This window comes from Orcinus orca, chromosome 2 (assembly GCF_937001465.1).
Source record: "Orcinus orca chromosome 2, mOrcOrc1.1, whole genome shotgun sequence".
NCBI lineage: Eukaryota > Metazoa > Chordata > Mammalia > Artiodactyla > Delphinidae > Orcinus > Orcinus orca.
This window is the reverse complement of record NC_064560.1, coordinates 151,766,902-151,787,683: the sequence shown is the minus strand read 5'-3', so window position 1 is coordinate 151,787,683 and position 20,782 is coordinate 151,766,902. Positions and strand designations below refer to the sequence as shown.

Genomic DNA, 20,782 nt, shown 5'->3' with positions numbered 1-20,782 from the left:
CCTGCATGCCACAACTAAGACCCGGCACAGCCAAATATAATAAACAAACAAACAAACCATATAGGACTCTATAACTAATGCTGCACTTTTCAGTTCTTTTTTATGGCTGCCTCTCAGAGCTCAAGCCAGTCTTAAAAGCACTGAAAATCTGGACTGGTTCCACTATACCATCTCAAACACAGAGCTGCTGTCTCTCTTTCTTCCCTATGGATCACCTTTCTGGCTGAAGTGGGGGACACTTGTTTTTTTCTTAGGACTATCAGGTTGAGTTCCCTAACACACAACTGCCCTTATCAGAGAAGAAGGGCAAAAACACCCACACATTCTGTCTCTGGTGGATTTTTCCCTTCCTATATAAGGACATACTCATCAGCCAGGTTTTTAGTAGGACATTTCTAGGAACCTTAGCCACAGTCATTCATGGACTCTTATTCTAATATTCTACTTTTAATGTGATTCTCCTGTAACTAACAACTGACTCAGTTTTCCATGCTTCAGGTTTTCAAGACACCAAGTGTGATTGGCTCATCCCATTTTTTAACATCACTTGTCCCACCTCAGTGTGTTCAGCAAGTAGAAAACCACAAGGCACACACAGTGGGTCCTGTTGCATGGAGGTGGATTCTCTTAGGAGGGCTGTGGTCAGGCTGGCAGTGGTTAGTCCTTTAGAAAAAAGTGCCATTAGCACAAGTAAGAAAGTCCAAAGAGAAAATTGGTGTCTGAGAGAAGATTTGGAACCCTCAGGCATATTAAATTCAAGGTGCTAGCAAGGCATTCAGGTGAAAATAACAGGTACATAGTCAAAACTGCAGATACGGGGCTCTGTTCCTCAGCTACTCTAGTTGACTGCTGGGGTATGAAGAATGAAACTTCTCTTTTTTGAGAAATAGCTTCTCAAAACTCATTTATGCATGAACAACAGAGCTGGAACCTACAGGCCTGAGGCCTCTGAACTTAGTGGATTTTATGCTGTATCTCAGGGAAAGGTAACAGTGATCTGGTATCACCCAATCAGAAGAATGAAATAAATCCAAATTTCAAGTAATTTTGATGAGGCTGATGTAAGCCATCAAAGAATAACTATATCTGTGATAAACAACTGTTTAGCTTACTTGCCTTTCAGGATGAACTACAAAATATTATCTTTACGTAAAACTGCTTCATGGTGCAATTTCGGTTCATAGAAGATTCTGCCCACTTTGCATTGAAGCTTAAGCCAATACTGTGAAATAGATATTTGAATAACATACTCAAAACTGAAGTTTATTCACTAAGTTACGTATATTAAAGAAGGCACAGTCCCCAAACATCTGAGTTATTAATGACCTGTTCTTGTGAATTCTAGCTTCTAGCTACAGTCATAGAAGGCTGTCGCTCAGTCTCACCAAGACTCTGTCTTTCCTGGCAGAAACCTCACACAGCTACTACTGGGAGCACAGTTGTGGTGTGGAACACAGCTGATTTTCCTGAAGAATTAGTGTCTGTTACTCGTAGTTTTAATTCAGCCATATTATTGACTTTTACAGGTCGGTTTAAGAATTTAGACATCATTAAGAAGTTAGGCACCATTTGTGAAGTTACTCCTGTGAGAAAATATATTCTAAATGCTAGACTTAACTGAAGAATTGTTCAGCACAGCTCAGATATAAGACTTCTGTGCACATTTAAAAATGATTAGGTAGGGAATTCCCTGGCAGTCCAGTGGTTAGGACTATGTGCTTCCATTGCAGGGGGCACAGGTTTTTTTTTTTTTTTTTTAATTAATTAATTAATTTATTTATTTATTTTTGGCTGCGTTGGGCCTTCACTGCTGCAAGCTTTTTACTGTAATCTTCAGGAGTTATCCCGTACTTCTGCCTCAGTTGATAACGGGGAACATGAAATTATCATCTATTCTGGATTATCTTCGTTGATGCCCTTCTACTGGCAAATTATTTTTTAATTATTTTTGGCTGCATTGGATCTTCGTTGCTGCATGCGGGCTTTCTCTAGTTGCGGCGAGTGAGGCGACTCTTCATTGCAGTGCACGGGCTTCTCATTGTGGTGGCTTCTTTTGTTGCGAGTGCGGGCTCTAGGCGTGTGGGCTCAGTATTTGTGGCATGAGGATTCAGTAGTTGTGGCTCACGGGCTCTAGAGCACAGGCTCAGTAGTTGTGGCACACAGGCTTAGTTGCTCCGTGGCAAGTGGGATCTTCCCAGACCAGGGCTCGAACCCCTGTCCCCTGCATTGACAGGTGGATTCTTAACCACTGTGCCACCAGGGAAGTCCCTACTGGCAGATTATTAAGAAATTATTTTCTTCCTCACTTTTTAGGAACTCTATTTGGTGCTTGCTGAAATAAAATGTTGCCACTGTGCACTTAGGTTTAAGGCATATGTAACCATTCATGTAATACAGGTTTTCCCATTTTTACAAATAAAAGCTAAATTTTCTTTAAAGATTTTTACTCAGATTTTTATTGTTAGAAAATTGTACCCTTATTTGATTTATCTAGTTCTTTAAAATTGGTAACACTAAATTATTTAACTGAATTATCAATTAATGTTAACTTGAAGGGACTGTTGAAAAGAGTGCCATAATGATTATAAATAAATTTGGTGTATCATACCTAAATTAAATATATGTATAAACCACATCAGTAATGACTGGTTTTTTTAAAAGGTATTTTATGGCATAGAAAAATATTTAAAGCTTTGTTTTAGCTCTGAATTGAAAGTTGTAATATAAGGGGAAAATATCTCTGATTTGTGTGAGAATTTTATTTGTTTATCTAAGGCCTAATTTCTAAGTTTTTCCTTCTTGGCCTTGTATGTTATTCTAAGATGACTTTAAGTTAGAGCTAGAGCTTATCTGGACACCACTGGTTTTAAACGTGATGTTGTTTTACAAAAGACCATTACAAAACACTATCTAATAAAAAATATCTTATGGTGATGTCCTAAAAAGGAACACTTTTGTTTGTATCTTTCTTGCCTCCAACATATAATAATATTGCTGTTGCATTTATTCTGTGTCAAATATTGTATTAAATGCACTACATACTCTTTTCTCACAGCGTTCCCAACGGAGGGACTTGCATAAACAGAAGCTTAGGGGCATGAGAATCTATTACAAAAATGGCCAGCTGGGTTTCCCTGGTGGCGCAGTGGTTGAGAGTCCACCTGCCGATGCAGGGGACACGAGTTTGTGCCCCGGTCCGGGAGGATCCCACATGCCGCGGAGCGGCTGGGCCCGTGAGCCATGGCCACTGGGCCTGCGCGTCCGGAGCCTGTGCTCCGCGGCGGGAGAGGGCACAACAGTGAGAGGCCCGTGTACCGCAAAAAAAAAAAAAAAAAATGGCCAGCAACTGGTATTACCAAAATGTAGGGAATGTTTCTGGAAAGTGGTAGATAAGGAAGCCAAACAGGTGGAATGAATTCAGATGATACTTTAATGGATTCAGCTGTGATTCAGAAGAGTTAGATTGCCCAAGGTTACATTGCCAGTGAATGGCTGAATCGGCACTTGAATCCAGGTATGTCTAATCCAGACCTCGAGCTCTTCTTCATTGTATTGCATTTACATAATACAAATGCAATCATTTTATCAACTTCTAAACTCCTTTTACTGGAGTAAAACACTGTTTCTATGCAAAATGAAGTTCGGTCATGACAATGTCATTCTAGGCAGTATTCCCATATTAACCATAAAATTCCCATAAATAACGAATATTTTTTTTGAATATAACTTTTTCTAGTTAAACAACCCAAATAGGTTTTTGGTAGACAATTGGAAAATACAACTCAAAAAAGAAGAAAGCAAAGTTACTTTAAATTTTAATACCCAGACATAAACATTGTGTATGTTTTTGAGACTTTTTTTTCTGTATACATATGTACTTATATAATATATATGTAATATCCCTTCTTCACTTAATATATCATGAACATGTTTTCATATCAAAACATGTTTTAACTGTGTTGTAATATCTATGACTATACCATAAGTTATTTTACCATGCTTTCATTATTAAGTAACACTGTAGAGAATATCATCTCTGCATATCTCAAGAAAATAAATTTTGAAGTGAAATTATGAGTTCTAGGATTTTATACATTTTTAAGGCTTCTGGCTTTATAGAAAGAATGTACCAGTGTACATTCCCATTAAAGTATTAAGAATGTCTAATTCCTCATCTCTGATACTTACTGTAAAGTTTTCCTTCTTATAGATAGAGACACAAAATGTAACATGGTGACCAAGTTATTATCATTTTGTTTTTCAGGAGATGATTTTTCTTTGATTCAACAAGAGATATTTATGGTTAAAGAATGTAAGCATTGCAACATTGTTGCCTACTTTGGGAGCTATCTCAGGTAAAAAACACAAACGCATCTACTCTGTCTTTGTATTTCCTATTTCTTTGCTCACACACCCCCTCCCTTTCATGTAAGTGCTATTTTGTATATAAATTTTAAAAATTATTTGTCTGAAGTTCTAAAATTTCTCAGGTCTTCTTATTGTCTACTCTTTTATATTAATAATGACAGTTTCATTTATGCATTTATACCTTATCTGGCAACCCTAATGAAATACTATGAATGATTACGAGTATGTGTTTTAGCTTATAAAACTGAGCACATTCTAAACCATTTAAGGTGGGAACAAAACTGAAATTAGTATGCTTTTCTGTATCCTGAAGGGCAATTTCCTGTTGCAGTCTATCCTAAACCTGCAATGTATCCTAAACCTGTAGTGTATCCTAAACCTTTGTGTGCTAAAGAGTGACAGCCTTCAAAATATGTCAGTTGTTGAGAATTACTAACTAATATAATTTTCTTTCTCTTTCATGTTAGTCGGGAAAAACTATGGATTTGTATGGAATACTGTGGTGGCGGATCACTTCAAGATATTTACCATGGTACTGTTAATTTGACTCCACATTTTAAAACTTTGACTTTAATGACTGTTATTTGACATTTCTAGTTAACAAGGGATACTAACAGGTAGATTTACTGTTCCTCCGTCCTGCTCCTGGAGTATTGCGTAAAAGAAACCTATATTTTGTATTTTGTTGGTTATTCAGTTAAATTGCTGGAGCCTGAACTGAGAAATCGGAGAGTACTTGAACAATCCAGATTTAACTTTTCAGACGTAGTCTCTAGGAAGTCTTATGTAGTCTCTAGGGAAGTATTTTATCTACAAACAAAGCTGCCTAAACTTGCTTGTAAATTAGAATTGAAATGTGAAGGGTGACTCTCACATAAAGCAAATTACATGTCTATCTTAATAATAACTTAAGCTGCTAACTAGGAAAATAGTTTAGTTGTTGCTATAATATTTTTGTATTAAAAATATATAATTTTAAGAATTTGGAGTATTTTATTTAGCATTATGTTAATTTAGACAACTTTCTGAATTGAACTTTCCCTTATAATACTATATTAGAATGACTCTTCTCTTTTGTTTTACCCCTGTTGTTGATTTTTAAAAATTATTGGTAGAAAACAGCTCTGTGCCACTTGGTTTAAAATTCTTTTCTGTGGGACTTCCCTGGTAGTCCAGTGAGTAAGACTCCGTGCTCCCAGTGCAGGGGGCCCGGGTTCGATCCCTGGTTGTGGAACTAGATCCCGTATGCATGCCGAGACTAAGAAGCCCACAAGCTGCAACTAAGAAGTCCACATGCCGCGACTAAAACAAACAAAAGATCTCGCATGCTGCAGCTAAAGATAACACGTGCCACAACTGAGACCTGATGCAGCCTAAATAAATAAATAAATATTAAAAAAATAAATTATTTTCTATGATTTTATGAAGAATTATGATCTTTTATACGAAGAATTTTTATCTAATATCAATATTTATAATTTTTATCCACACTTTCACAGAATGAGAACTCAAGGATATGGATTAATAAAACTATGCAGTGGGCATTTTTAATTTTTTACTACTTACCCTTTTAAATTGAAAGAATTATTTTGAGACATTAATTTTATTTCTTTATGAAATTTCTGCTTTCCATTATTAAACCTGCTATTTATTGAATTAAATTGAATCTAAAAAGTATTCATCCCTGTAAATATACTAGATAGCATAGTAATCAAGAATAACTACACCTGTAATAACTGTTAATAAAGTGGTTTCAAAACCCTTCTATTACTCCTATTTTATCAAGTTACTGTGAATCAAAATTTTATGTTCCTGAGTAGGTGTAGGGAATCAGTGATTAAAATATGTAGTAAAATATTATCTTAAGTAAAGATTACATGTAAGTGTATCTGATTTTGATTTCACTGTCAGCAAATACCACCCCGGATTTCAAATATTCTTTCATGATATTGGAAGGCATATTTCAAAAGCTCCTAGTTGGGTACTTGCAGAAGGATTTTATATTTCGTAGGGAGAGATTTGGTTTTCAGAAGTGACCTAATTGCTTTTTGGATACTTAGGTAAGGTATTGGATCAAGCTCCTTGTTTCGATAGATATAGTAAAGAATTATGCTAAGGAAATGATATCTTGACTTTTAAAAAAATAAATGATGCCTTCTAGTATATTTCAACAGTCGATCCCTGTATGGTCCTCTAACTTGTGTATGTAACTGTAATTAATTATATATGTTTTTCTCATTTGGGGGCTTTATTGTTTAAAATATTGTTCAGGATTGAGATCATGTCCATTGCTTTGTATAGAACATCCTGTGATGTCCAGTACTGTGCTTTGCACATTATGGGTGCTTAATATTTTCACTGTCCAAAGTTGTTATGGAACAAATCTTCCATTTTTTTTTTTAACATCTTTACTGGAGTATAATTGCTTTACAAAGTTGTGTTAGTTTCTGCTGTATAACAAAGTGAATCAGCTATATGTATACATATATCCCCATATCTCCTCCCTCTTGTGTCTCCCTCCCACCCTCCCTATCCCACCCCTCTAGGTGGTCACAAAGCACCGAGCTGACCTCCCTGTGCTATGCGGCTGCTTCCCACTAGCTATCTATTTTACATTTGGTAGTGTATGTATGTCCATGCCACTCTCTCACTTCGTCCCAGCATACCCTTCCCCCTCCCTGTGTCCTCAAGTCCATTCTCTACGTCTGCCTCTTTATTCCTGTCCTGCCCCTAGGTTCTTCAGAACCCTTTTTTTTTATTCCATATATATGTGTTAGCATACGATATTTGTTTTTCTCTTTCTGACTTACTTCACTCTGTATTACAGTCTCTAGGTCCATCCACATCACTACAAATAACTCAATTTCGTTTCTTTCTATGGCTGAGTAATATTCCACTTTATATATGAGCCACATCTTTATCCATTCATCTATTGATGGACATTTACATTGCTTCCGTATCCTGGCTATTGTAAATAGTGCTGAAATGAACATTGTGGTACATGTATCTTTTTAAATTATGGTTTTCTTAGGGTATATGCCCAGTAATGGGATTGCTGGGTCATATGGTAGATCTATTTTTACTTTTTTAAGGAACCTCCATACTGTTCTTCATAGTGGCTCTATGAATTTACATTCCCAGCAACAGTGCAAGAGGGTTCCCTTTTCTCCACACCCTCTCCAGCATTTATTGTTTGTACATTTTTTGATGATGGCCATTCTGACTGGTGTGAGGTGATACCTCATGGTAGCTTTAAATCCTCCATTTTTAAAGTACTTTTAAAAATTTTCAACTTTACTTTTTTTTTGTTTCCTGATTATAAGAATAATAATATATGCTCATGAGGAGAAGTCACCCAATGATTTATACAGAAGTTTTATAATTGTTTCTCATTTTTAAAATGTTTTTAATCTGTTGTATTGAAATGTGTAACATGTGGTCTCTTTTTTTCTTTCTAGTTACAGGACCATTATCAGAATTGCAAATAGCCTATGTATGCAGAGAAACTTTACAGGTACTATGTTTGCTTATGTAGATAGAAATGCAGTTCTAGTTTCACAGTTGAAAACAATAAAATGGTGATCTGCCCAAAAGAAAAAGAGTAAACCAAATGTTTCTGTTAACCTCTGGTAATTCTGTAAGCCTAGTTATTTCTTTTGTGAATGAGTCTCAGAAATTCATTTAAGTTGATGCTGGTATACACAATGGTGATGTTTGGTTCTGCTTTGTAGTGCTTAGCCCTCAATTGCTGCAAAGCTGAGGAAAGCCATAGGTGTGAATTGTTTTTCATGAATGAATCACCAGACCTCTCAATTATAACACCTTGTCTAAGCTTTCCCTTCAAGTTTTATGGCAGTAAAAGGAATCCTTTTGCAAAAGACATGAGTTCTTTTACCATTTCTCCCAAAATGAGAGTAAAGTTGCATAACAATAACCCAGAATGTTATCTGGAAATCTTTGTTCTGTGTAATATTAATAAGTGCTATCGTTATCAGAATCCTTTTTAGAAGCTTCTAAACATCGTATTAAGTTGAGATTTCTTTACTTCCTTATTTCACATCCTGTGAGAGCTTTTAGTATGTTAAAGTAGGTTATGAATCTTCAATAGGTATATAGAGTATGCAGCATTTCTTCCAATTTATTTTGTTAGTTCCTTGAAAGATTAGTGGTTGAAAAAATTAGCAATTAATAATTTTGTTCATATACTTTAAGGCATTTAATTTAAGAAGCAAGATTAAGTAGTAGGGACTGTGTTTTTTATTTTGGCAATTCACAGCTGATACTTGTTAATTGATGCTTCTATCTCTATATTTCCTAGATTGTGTAATTTGTTTAGAAGTGAAATTGATGTTCTATATGTTATTCTTCCATATTTTAGAAATTGGGAATTTGACCTGATTTAAGGGAAAGTTCTAGTCATTTCCAAAAGAGTTGGTTTCCACATGCTTTAAAGTTTTATTGTTAGATATATGAAAGTAAACATATATATAAATAATTTATATTTCTGTAATATTTACATAACAAAGAAATCTGCTTTTTTTTATATCCATATAAAATAGAAACCTAATCATGCACTCAGAGCAGAAAATTGTTGACAGATTAGTGTTCTTTATGTTTTAATTTCCAAAGATCACTGCCTCTTTAAGTAATGGACAGAGTACTGGATGGAGGTAGAAAACAAAACAAAAACTTGTGTTTGCAGTCTGGCCCTGGTATATGACCATGATCTCTCATCTATGGTTGTAGTTCCCCAAGTATAAAATGAGGCTCTAGAAGGGATGACCTCCAAGATATTAGTTCCAATTTAAAAGTTCTCTTATGCTGACAAAGTTCCACATCTAATGTCTGTCAACCGGTGAATGGATAAAGAGGCATGGTTTATAAATACAGTGGAGTATTATTCAGCCACAAAAAAAGAAATCCTGTCATTTGTTACAACACAGATGAACCTGGAGGACATTATGCTAAGTGAAATGAGCCAGGCACAGAAAAACAAATATTTGTATGTAGAATCTCAGTTATATGGAAAATCTAAAAAAGTTGAACTCACAGAACAAAATCCTCAACTTCCACCTTAAGAAACTAGAAAAAGGTGATCAAACTAAAGCCAAAGTAAGCAGAGGACAGAAATAATAAAGATCATGGTGGAAATCCATGAAATAGAAAGCAGAATAATACAAGAAAGATCAATGAAACCAAAATCTCATTCTTTAAGGAAATCAGTAAAATTGATAAACCAGATTATCAGGAAAAATAAGAAGAGAAGATGCAAGGTACCAATATTTGGAATGAATGGAGGGACATTATGACAGAATCTACAAATATTAAAAGGATGACAAGGATATTCAGTAGCCCAGGAGTATTATGAACAACTTTATAGCAAAAAAGCCTGCAGTTTAGATGAGGAAATAGACAGTGTCCTTGAAAGGCACAAACTATCGTAGCTCAATTAGAAATCATCTGGATAGTCCTCTATCTATTCCCACAAAGAACAGTCCAAGCCAGATGATGTCATGGATAAATTCTACCAAACATTTAAGGAAGAAATAATGCCAATTCAACACAAACTCTTCTAGAAAATTGAAGAGTAGAGAATACCTCCCAGATCATCTTATGGGTCAGCATTGATCTGAAACCAAAATCAGACTTTACAAAAGAACAAAACTGTGAACTAATATCCTTCATGAACGTTTAATAGGTACAAAAATTGAAAAGGAAAATAAAAGGTTAGCAAAGGTAGTCCAACAATATTTAAAGAGGTAATACATCATAAACAAGTGAGTTTTATACTAGAAGGCAGTGTTGATTTAACATTCAAAAATCATTTCAAGTAATTGATTATATTAGCAAACAAAAAGAGAAGCAAAACCATGTGATCATCTAAATAGACATACAGAAACGCATTTAGCTAAATCCAAGATTTATTTCTGATAAAAATTTGTAGCATACTGAGAAAAGAAAGGAACTAATGCAGCCTGCTAAAGAGCACCTGTGGCAAACTTATGACTAAATCATATTTACTGGTAAAAGACTAGATTCTTTCCCACAAAGGTCAGTCAAACAAAGCAAAGATGTCTGCTTTCACCACTTCTTTTTAACATAGTACTAGGAGGTTTAGCCAGGACAAAAAGCAAAAGCAATGAAATAAAAGGCATCTAGACTAGAAAGTAAGAATTAAAACTGTCTTTATTCACAGATCAAATAACCATCTTTGTAGAAAATGGAATAGAATCTACAAAGTATCTACTAAAACTAGTGAGTGAGACTAGGAAGTTTGCAAGATTCAAGATCAATGTACAAAATCAATTGGATTTCCATACACTAGCAACTATCAGAAATTAAAATAAAAAGTACAATTTATAACAAAAATATGACATTCTTAGGGATATATATGACAAAGATGCATAAATAACTATATGCTAAAAACTATAAAACTGCTTAGAGAAATTAAAGAAGACCTAAGTAAACTGAGAGCTTTGCTATCTGTAGTATTCCTATATTCATGGATCAGAAAGTTCAGTAAAGATATCAGTTCTCCCCAAATTGACGTATAGATTCAATGCAGTTCCAGTCAAAATCAAAGGAAGCTTTTTTTTTTTCCTTCTAGAAATTGACAAGCTGATTGTAAAATTCCTACAGAAACCCAAAGGAACTGGAATAGTCAAACAATTGTGAAAAAGAACAAGAAAATTGGAGGGCCAACAGGAGCAATTTCAAGACTTACAAAACTACACTAACAAAGCATAGTAGTAAGCATTGGCATAAGGGTAGATAAGTAGTTCAGTGGAACAGAATAGAAAGACCAGAAGTAATTCCATGCATATATGGCTACTGATTTTTGACAAAGGAGAAAGGATAGGTTTTTCAATAAATGGTTCTGGAATAATTGAACTTATTATTATAACTTCAGACACGTTAACTTTGAACCATATACAGACACATGAACTTTGAACCACGTTTCATACCATGTGTAAAAATTAACTCAATACTAATTACTTAGATCTAAATGTAAAACCTCAAACTAGAACTTCTAGAAGAAAACATAGAAAATTTTGCAATCTTGAGTTAATAAAAGCCTTTTCGGACATAACATAAAAAGCATGATCCATAAAAGAAAAACTTGGCAAATTTGACTTTGTCAAAATTTAAAACTTCTGCTTTTCAAGACACACTGTTAAGAGAATAAAAAGACAAGCTACAGGCCAGAGGAGGATATTTGCAAAGTATAAATCTGATTAAGGACTTGTATCCAGAGTATATAAAGAACTCTCAAAACTCAATAATAGGAAAACAACCACCAAATAAACAAATGGACAAAAGATTTAAACAGATGCTTCATCAAAGAAGCTGTATAGATGGCAAATAAGGACATGGAAAAGATGCTCAATATCATTAGTTATTAGAAAAGTGTGAATTAAAACTACAGTGAGATACTACTACACACCAGTTAGAATGGCTAAAATTAAAAAGACTGACCTTTGGAAGGTTGGTGAGAATGTGGATTAACTGGAACTCTCGTACACTGCTAGGTTCAGTGTAAAATGGTACAGCTGCTTTGGAAGACAGTTTGGCAGTTGCCTAAAAGTTTAAACTTGTACCACCATCTGATCCAGCCATTATACTCCTAGGTATTTACCCAAGAGGGAAAAATCATACAAATACTTGACATAAATCTTCAAAGCAGGTTTATATATAATAGCCAAAAGCTGGAAACAACCCAGCAACCCAAATGTCTATCAACAGGTGAATAAATAAACAAATTCTGTAATATCTGTACAGTGGAATGCTACTCAGTAATAAAAAAGAATGAAATATTATTAACACATTAACAGGGAATGTCAGATTAATTATTGTGAATGAAAGAAGCCAGATAAAAAAGAATATACTGTATGATTCCATTTACATAAAACTCTAGAAAATTTTGGAAGTATTTATAGCAACAAAGTATATCAGTGTTTATGTATGGGAGGAACTTTTGGGAGTGATGAATATGTTAATTATCTTGATTGTGGTGACGGGTGTTACAGTAAAATATTTCTGATTTTTATCAGAAAATGAATTCAGAAGTCTTAAAATACAGTAAACATTGATTAATAAGAAGAAACACATCTAGGTTTTTTCCCCTCGAATAAAGGACATTCTAGTTTTTCTTATTCAATAAGATCTTTAAGTAGAAATTTAGATGTGAAGTTTGTAGTTTTGCTAATGCATACATTTTTATTTTAAACTTCAGGGTCTTGCCTATTTGCATACTAAAGGCAAAATGCATAGAGATATCAAGGTAAGTTTATTTAACTCAATTTAAACTCAATATGTTTAAGACTCAAAGGCATAGAGAACAGAGCTGTGGTTGCCTAGGGGGAGGGGGGTGGGGGAGGGGAGGACTGAGAGTTTGGGATTAGCAGGTGCAAACTATTGTATATAGGATGGATAAACAAAGTTCTACTGTATAGCACAGGGAACTATATTCAATATCCTAAGATAAGCCATAATGGAAAAGAATATTAAAAGAAAGAATGTCTCTATGTGTATAACTGAGTCACTCTGTTGTACAGCAGGGATTAGCACAACACTGTAAATCAACTACACTTCAATAAAAGAATAATAAAAAATAAATTCAATATGTTTAAATTGATAATTTTATTGAAAGGAATTTTATGATGCTAATTTAATGGTATTTGTATTTTTGTTTTAGGGTGCAAATATTTTATTGACAGATCATGGTGATGTAAAATTAGGTATGTTATTTCAAATTCCTAAAATTTTTTTTCAAAAAATTTTAGTATAATTTTAAATGAGAATAACATTATACAAATTTAATATTCACATGAAGAGCCACAATAATGTTCATCTTTTGACCCAGTAATTTTACTTTATTCAGTTTAAGGAAGTTAATCCTAAAGATAAAAAAATCCATATTTGCTAAAGTATTAATCATAACATTATTTATAATAGGGAAAAAATGGAAACATAGGTCTAGCAGTAGAAAAACTTCTAAACTGTGATAAATCAACTTATGGAACATTATTCAGTCATCAAAATTAATAGTTAAGAAGAATAAGAGTAAAATCCCCTAATGTGTTAAGTGACAAAAATGAACTATGTGAGTCTTTAGTTTTTTATAACCATGTTTAACAGCAATAAAAGAAGTTTATACATAGAAAAAGGAACTTTTAAAAATAGCACCAAAATTCTAACCTGGTTGTGTTAGAATAAAAGCAATCCAGGTGGATTTTTTTTTTCCAACTTAACTCAAGGTACTTGTAATGGAAATTTTTTTATTATCTGTGTTCTTAATAAAGTATGTTTTCATTCTAATAAAGTACCAATAAGTTCTTTTCTTTTAATGATTATGTTTTGAACTAAGCAAGAAGAGATTTAGGTATTCAATATATATACATTTCTTTAGTATTACTATCTGAATTATTAATAATGGCATCCCTGAGTGTAAAATATAGAAATGGTGGTGGTTTTATTGAAAACCAAAATTTTCTGTTTTGTTTTTTTCCCCACCAGCTGACTTTGGTGTGGCTGCAAAAATAACAGCTACCATTGCCAAGAGAAAATCTTTCATTGGCACCCCTTATTGGTAAGATATTATTATAATTGAATTTTGTGCATTTTTATTTCTTCAAGGTCAGTGATCAGCATTGTTGCTTAGTAATAAAATTCATGCTTGACTGGAGTCTGGACACTTGCGTGCTCCTTGACACTATCATAGGTCTGATTGGGTTAGGGAATTTTGATACACATTTCCATTGTCCAGCTTTCCCTGTGTTAAAGTGCTAATAATTCCTACTGTCCCTCAGATGCTGTGTTGAGAGGACTCATAGGTAGGAGATTTTCAAAAGAAAATTGTATTACAATCTTTTGTCATTTTATTACCCTTTCTTTTGTATTGCTTGTATTTTAATCTAGGACTTCACTTTCTTGTTAAAACTCATGCATCCTACACTACCATTAGTCCTCACCAGCCACCCTACTTCTAATGCATCCTACCAATTACTAACAAAATAATCTTTCTAAAACACTGCTTTCATTAATGAAGTTAGATAATTGAAATATAATAAAAAGCCTAGTAATAAACCTTAATGTGTAAAATACTGAGTATTATAAAAAGTGACAAAGTTTATGTGAAAGATTGGATTCTTTAATATACAGTGCTTGGATAATCTATTATTTGGAAAGAATTTTAGAGTAGCTCCATACTTCATACCTAACGCCAAAATAAATTGTAGATGGAACCTCAAAGAGTTATTGATCAGGGATGATATTTATACTAGATTTGATGTGTTCAGTCTTTTTATCTCATTAGCAAATTTTTATATAAAGGTTTTTTGTTTTTTTGGGGGGGCTGCGTTGAGTCTTTTTTGCTGCGCGTGGGCTTTCTCTAGTTGTGGCGAGCGGGGGCTACTCATTGCAGCGCATGGGCTTCTCATTGCTCTGGCTTCTCTTGCTGCGGAGCACAGGCTCTAGGCACACGTGCTTCAGTAGTTGTAGCATGCAGGCTCAGTAGTTGTGGCTCGTGGGCTCTAGAGCACAGGCTCAGTAGTTGTGGCGCACACAGTTGCTTTGTGGCATGTGGGATCTTCCCGGACCAGGGCTCGCACCCGTGTCCCCTGCATTGGCAGGCGGACTCTTAACCACTGCACCATCAGGGAAGCCCTATATAAAGTTTTAAAACTCACATTGCTAATACTTTTTCTTTAAAAATAAAATTCACAAGTTATACAATAAAAATCCTCACTTCGAGTTTCAAAAGTTGTGTATGGAAATAGTTAAATATAAAGATGAAACCAAAAGAACTGTCAGTGACTGACTGCTTCAAGAGTTGAGTAAGCCTTTCTTGGCATAAAAGTATAAAACATTGCTAGATTTGTTTGATAGATTTAACTACATGAAAATTTAAGGCTTCTATATGTCTACCAGCTTAAACAAAAGTAAAAGGCAAGTAACAAATCAAGAAAGAAAATATGACAAATTAGGTTTTAATATCGTTAATATGTAAGTTCTTAACAATTCAATAAAAAGAATGTTTCTGCTAATTAGAAGCAGTTATTAAAATATATGAGATCTCAAAAAAATATATATGAGATCTCATAAAATATGAAAATTGTTTCCCCCAGTGATGACCCAAACTGTACATTAAATAAACAATGATATTCTTTTCTGTCAAATTAAAAAATATTTGGAATCATGGGTAATACCTATGACTATCAATAAATATTTGACAGTGAAAGTGGAAGTTAGTAGAACAGTTTTGAAGGATAATTTGGCAGTAATGTTTTTCAAAAACCTTAAGCAATGTTTATGTTCTTTAGTCTCAATTCTGCTTGTTGTAATTTATCAGAGAGCCATGAATTGATATATGAAAAGCTTTATCACATTTCTTTAATAATGAAAAATTGAGAGAAAGTATGCATATGTAACAGGACTTATAAGGAAATTATGTACAGTCATTCAAGTCAATGGGATAAGTTGCTGATATTAAAAATCATGTTGTAAAAGATGAATGGTTAGTGGATAGGCTCATGACTGTTGACAACAGTCCTGGTCAATTTGGCGCTCAGTTAGCCACCACTGATTCTAGTGGGCACAGGAGATGAAATCTGTATGTTTTCTCTGGATTCCAGCTCAACTTCCTTACTCTGTAATCATCTTGTTCCATGGTGATCATTTTCTTCTCTTTAATCCTATACCCATTATTATGTATGTAGTACTTGCATGTAGCATTTTTGGTATAGGTGTTTTATATCCTTAACCGCACTTAAGTTGAGAGACATTGTGTTATATAAGTTTGTGTAACCTAAGTGCACATAAAAACAACTTCTACCTTGTTGATATTCAACATAAATAAAAAATAATTTAAAAATTATAAACATTCAAAAAATAAAAGAGTATTTCCCCTGAGCAATATCACCTATGCTTTTATAACTTCAGATGCCATCATTATACACCATTGACTCCCAAATAGGTAACTCGAATTCAGCTACTCAGTTGACCTTCAGTCTTATATATACTCAACAGTTGTTTGATAATAGCACTACTTCAGTATCCACAAGCATTTTATACTCAAATCAATCTCTTCAGTTAGCCCCTTTCATTCTATGTCCCCTGCCACTGCCTTTGAAAAGTCCTTTATTTTTCCCTTGTGTTTTTCAGATAGTCTTCTAACTCATCTACCTGATTCTGGTTTCACCTCTTCTCACACTATCCTTCATGTTGCCATAAGTTTTATATCATAATTAAATCTTTCATTTTTTACAGTAAAGTCTAAACTTCCTTATATAATCATTCATTATCTAGCCTCTGTCTCTGAGGTTTATTTTCCAAATACGTTCTAGACCCTCTCAAACTGTGATGAATGACCTTGTTTTATTTTTTTTCATTTTCTGTCCATCACAGACTAATACATTTATAAAATAAACTACTAAAAAATGATCATTTATCTAGATGAGAATACCTGCTCTCAGTTTCTGCACTTATCACAGACTGATAACAAGCTGTTTATGGCCCTATACCTGTCTGTAAATCATATATTGAGTAGCACTGTCCTATCACCTTTCCATGTGTTCTGTGCTCTCCTGTCCCCCTGCATTTGTACTTGTTTCCTCTGACTAAAATGTCCCCTTAGCTCCCTGCTAATTCATTCTATAAATCTCTCCTCCTTTGGGAGCTTTTCTCTGACCTTCACAGAGATTTAGGTGTTCTTTTTCTTTTCCCATGTTATAAAACAAGATTCACAAGACAGAAACTAAAGTAAGACAACACAGTTTTTCCTCAGAGCAACAGTATTCAGAGAAGGTTCAAGATTTTTAAATAATAAGTTTTAAAAGAGTGTGTGTATCTGTGTATATATGTGGTCTTATATTAAGTCTTTTCTAGTAAAGTTTCTTCTTTCCTAGTAAATGCCTCTCAGCCTCTTTCCCGCCAAGAAGTCTAGTGAATATAACAAAGAACAGATTTCATATCATTTTTTAAAAATAAAAATGTTATATTAATTGATTCCTTCTAGGATGGCCCCAGAAGTTGCAGCAGTAGAAAAGAATGGTGGCTACAACCAACTCTGTGATATCTGGGCAGTAGGAATAACAGCAATTGAACTTGGAGAACTTCAGCCACCTATGTTTGATCTTCATCCCATGAGGTGTTCTCAGTATTTACAATTATGCAGTTACTAGTAAGGGCTTCAGGGAGAGTGAAATACTCATAACTTGGGTATTCCAAGCTCATTTTAAAGTATGTTGAAATAGTGAAAGTGTTCTGAGGGACTTAGGGATAATCTCATCTAAAACCTGATCTCTCTTGTATTGCTACTTCTAAGACAACATAGAGTGAATCATCTATACTGTCTGAAGCATAAAACAAATTTCCTTTAAAAATCATACTAGGATACAGCAGTTATCATTAAAAAAGTCTTTTTAAGTCTTTGTTTATTTGTCTATTAATTAAAAATGGGCTTTTTTGTCCTAAGTGGATCTATAAACAGATGATAGAATGCAAATGAGGTTTTTTTCTATTCTCATTTGATTTTGTTTCTTTTTACTTTGTCTAGGGATAAGGAGCAGGTAGATGCTTAGTATAATCATTTATATTTTAGAGTATATTATCTCAGAAAAAAATATTTGAGAGACTGTGAAGGAGTTTTTAATATTTTGAAGGAAAAAATAAATTGGGCTAAAATTTAAACTTTTAATATAAATAGTATAAAGTTAAAAAGAAAATCAACAAAATACAGTATTCTCCTAACATATGTTAGACAGCAGATTACTATATATTACGTAGATAACTCATTCAAAGACTCTTAAGAGCAAAAGATAAATTGTTTATGAGCAAGTACCAGATACTAAAGAAACATGGAAAACTATTTAACCTCACAAGTACCTAAAGATATATAAGTTAAACGATATCTGCTTTTAGCTGAAATGCTGTTAAGTACAGGCCTTTAGGAAAATAATTTAGATGTTATTTGTTATGGGCAACAAAAATGTTGCGCGGATTCCACTATTGGGAAAGTTATACTTAGGAAATAATTCAAGAAAAGAAAAAGCTAAGAATTATTCAGTTAGGGATTACAGGGAAAAATCTAAATGTCCATTCGTTGGTGAATTGTTAAGCAAATTATTTAGCAGTTAAGGGCAGCTAATATATATATAAACCAAAGCAACATGGAAAATTGATGATTAGTGAAAAAAGCAGAACAGAATATTGCCTATTATAATAAGTTAGTAATTGGTTAATATTTAGATAAAGACTGAAAAGAAAAGCAGAACATTTTAAATAATGTCTTAAGGTGGGAGGAATCAGACTTTTTTTCTTTTAAGGTTTTCCTTTATATATGAATCATTTAATTTTTAAAAAGAGAAAATATCTTTGGTATTTAAAAAAAAAGGCTAAGGAGTTTACTTGGAAATATGGGGTTTTGTAGGAAATACTGAAATAAAACTTCCTTCTTAAATCCTCCATCCGTCTAGCCCCATAGTCCATTAAAAAAAATTGGTCAAAGGTAAGTTCATCGAGAAGGAAAGTCCTCTTGTAGGTTGATTTCTGTTCATAACAAGAGAATGTGGAAAATTATTGTCCAAAAGGGGACAGACTAGGAAGTGGGTATAATTTGCCTATTCACCCAAAATAATTGTAGAGGCTAATCTTTGGTTAAACATACAACCTAATGTTAGAGTAGCATATCATCTCTGTGTGTTACAGAATGATACACAATTATATAGACTTGTGCTTAAGATATAACACTAGTTATATATGTAACGGTATGGTAATAAAAACCTTCTCAAACATTTGGTGCTTCGCCATGTGAATAAGAGCTTGTTGGAAACTTAAAGATCCTTTCTGTAACCAGGAGAAATTTTTCATAGGGTATCCAAAATATAAAATATTAATTTCCATATTCTATACCAGTTATCATGAGTACCTACATATGTAGTAATCTTGCATAAGTTCATTATAGAATATGATTCTGATTATTAAATGTAATAATTAAAGTGTTTTGTATTGCTCTTTAACTGAAATTTTTATTCCAGGGCCCTCTTCTTAATGTCAAAAAGTAATTTTCAGCCTCCGAAACTAAAGGACAAAACAAAATGGTGAGTTATAGAATATATATAGATCTATAGCATTTTATGGCTGAAAGGGACAAAGGTTCAATTCCTTTATTTTATTTTATTTATTTATTTTTGCGGTACGCGGACCTCCCACTGTTGTGGCCCCTCCCGCTGCGGAGCACAGGCTCTGGACGCGCAGGCTCAGCAGCCATGGCTCACGGGCCCAGCCACTCCGCGGCATGTGGGATCTTCCCAGACCGGGGCATGAACCCGTGTCCCCTGCATTGGCAGGCGGACTCTCAACCACTGCACCACCACGGAAGCCCTCCCTTATTTTAAAAGTGGTGAAACTGAAACCCAGAGGCATTAAACAGTTTCCCTGAAGTTACACATCTAATTTACTTGCAGAGCTATTGCAAGGATCTAGGTTTATTTTCTGGTCAGTGTTCCTTTATAATGTACTTCTCTCATAAAACTCTGAGCATTTTATTAGTTTTTGGCAGCTTGAATAGGAGGTGTGGTGAGGAAATGATTTGAAATGAATATATTAAGATTTTGGAGATTCATATTTTGCCCTGTATTCCTTTACTCCCATTAATTACATGTTGACTTCCATGAGAAGTAATAGGAGAAGGTTTCCCAGATACAGTGACATTTAAGATCAATCCCTACTGGCTTTTCTCTCCTTCTTTCCCTAACATTCAAAAGGTTATTACTTATTTGCATCCTAATCTTTTGTTTCTCGTACAAAGTAAAGCAGTTTGCCTATTATAGTCCGTAAAAGACGTCTTCAATTAAATGGGAAAAGCTGAAAATTGTTTTTCTGGTAATGTCTTTCCATACATTTAATAAAAGAAACCGTGGAAATAAAAGTTTCCAAATTCTTAAATTCAGTAATTCTTCATCTAGATTACATGGATCTCTTGGGAGACCTTGGGAAATACATGAGCCCCCAGAATTCTTTATGTGTATTCATTTTTTCTGGGGAGACAGTCCATATCTTATTACCGATTCTAAAGAGGCCTGTCCCCAGTACAAGTTCTAAACCACTTTTTTATGTTTATTAGCCTGTCTGTATGTACCTAGTATTATTTAGGAGCCAGGCCATTCTGGGGATAATGCCAGGAATGAAAGGCAAATCACACTGTAGAAGTAAAGGAGTTTATGTCCTTCTGCTAGCTGTATTCCTTTGTATTGACGTGGGTTTCTTCCTATTCGTTATTAGCCTAAGTTCCTAAACAACTGGAACTGGAGGACTTTGTGGCAGGAATGACTGAATATTCATTCAGGAATGAATGACCGTTAGCTAAAACAGCTGCGTTTGTAGTCAGATTCCAGAACAGTCATTACCATTGGAG

The 20,782-nt window shown here is 34.1% G+C and overlaps 1 protein-coding gene across 1 annotated transcript in view; it reads left to right on the top strand.

Moving 5' to 3' along the window:
* The window catches only part of MAP4K5 (mitogen-activated protein kinase kinase kinase kinase 5), a 139,674-nt gene that overhangs the window by 54,337 nt on the left and 64,555 nt on the right, over window positions 1–20,782 (top strand). The window contains exons 4-11 of the mRNA XM_004270042.4: window positions 4,265–4,355; window positions 4,836–4,900; window positions 7,827–7,882; window positions 12,602–12,649; window positions 13,064–13,106; window positions 13,885–13,957; window positions 17,384–17,515; window positions 19,404–19,466. Coding sequence (XP_004270090.1) covers window positions 4,265–4,355; window positions 4,836–4,900; window positions 7,827–7,882; window positions 12,602–12,649; window positions 13,064–13,106; window positions 13,885–13,957; window positions 17,384–17,515; window positions 19,404–19,466 — 571 coding nt within the window. The remainder of the gene's footprint in view (window positions 1–4,264; window positions 4,356–4,835; window positions 4,901–7,826; window positions 7,883–12,601; window positions 12,650–13,063; window positions 13,107–13,884; window positions 13,958–17,383; window positions 17,516–19,403; window positions 19,467–20,782) is intronic.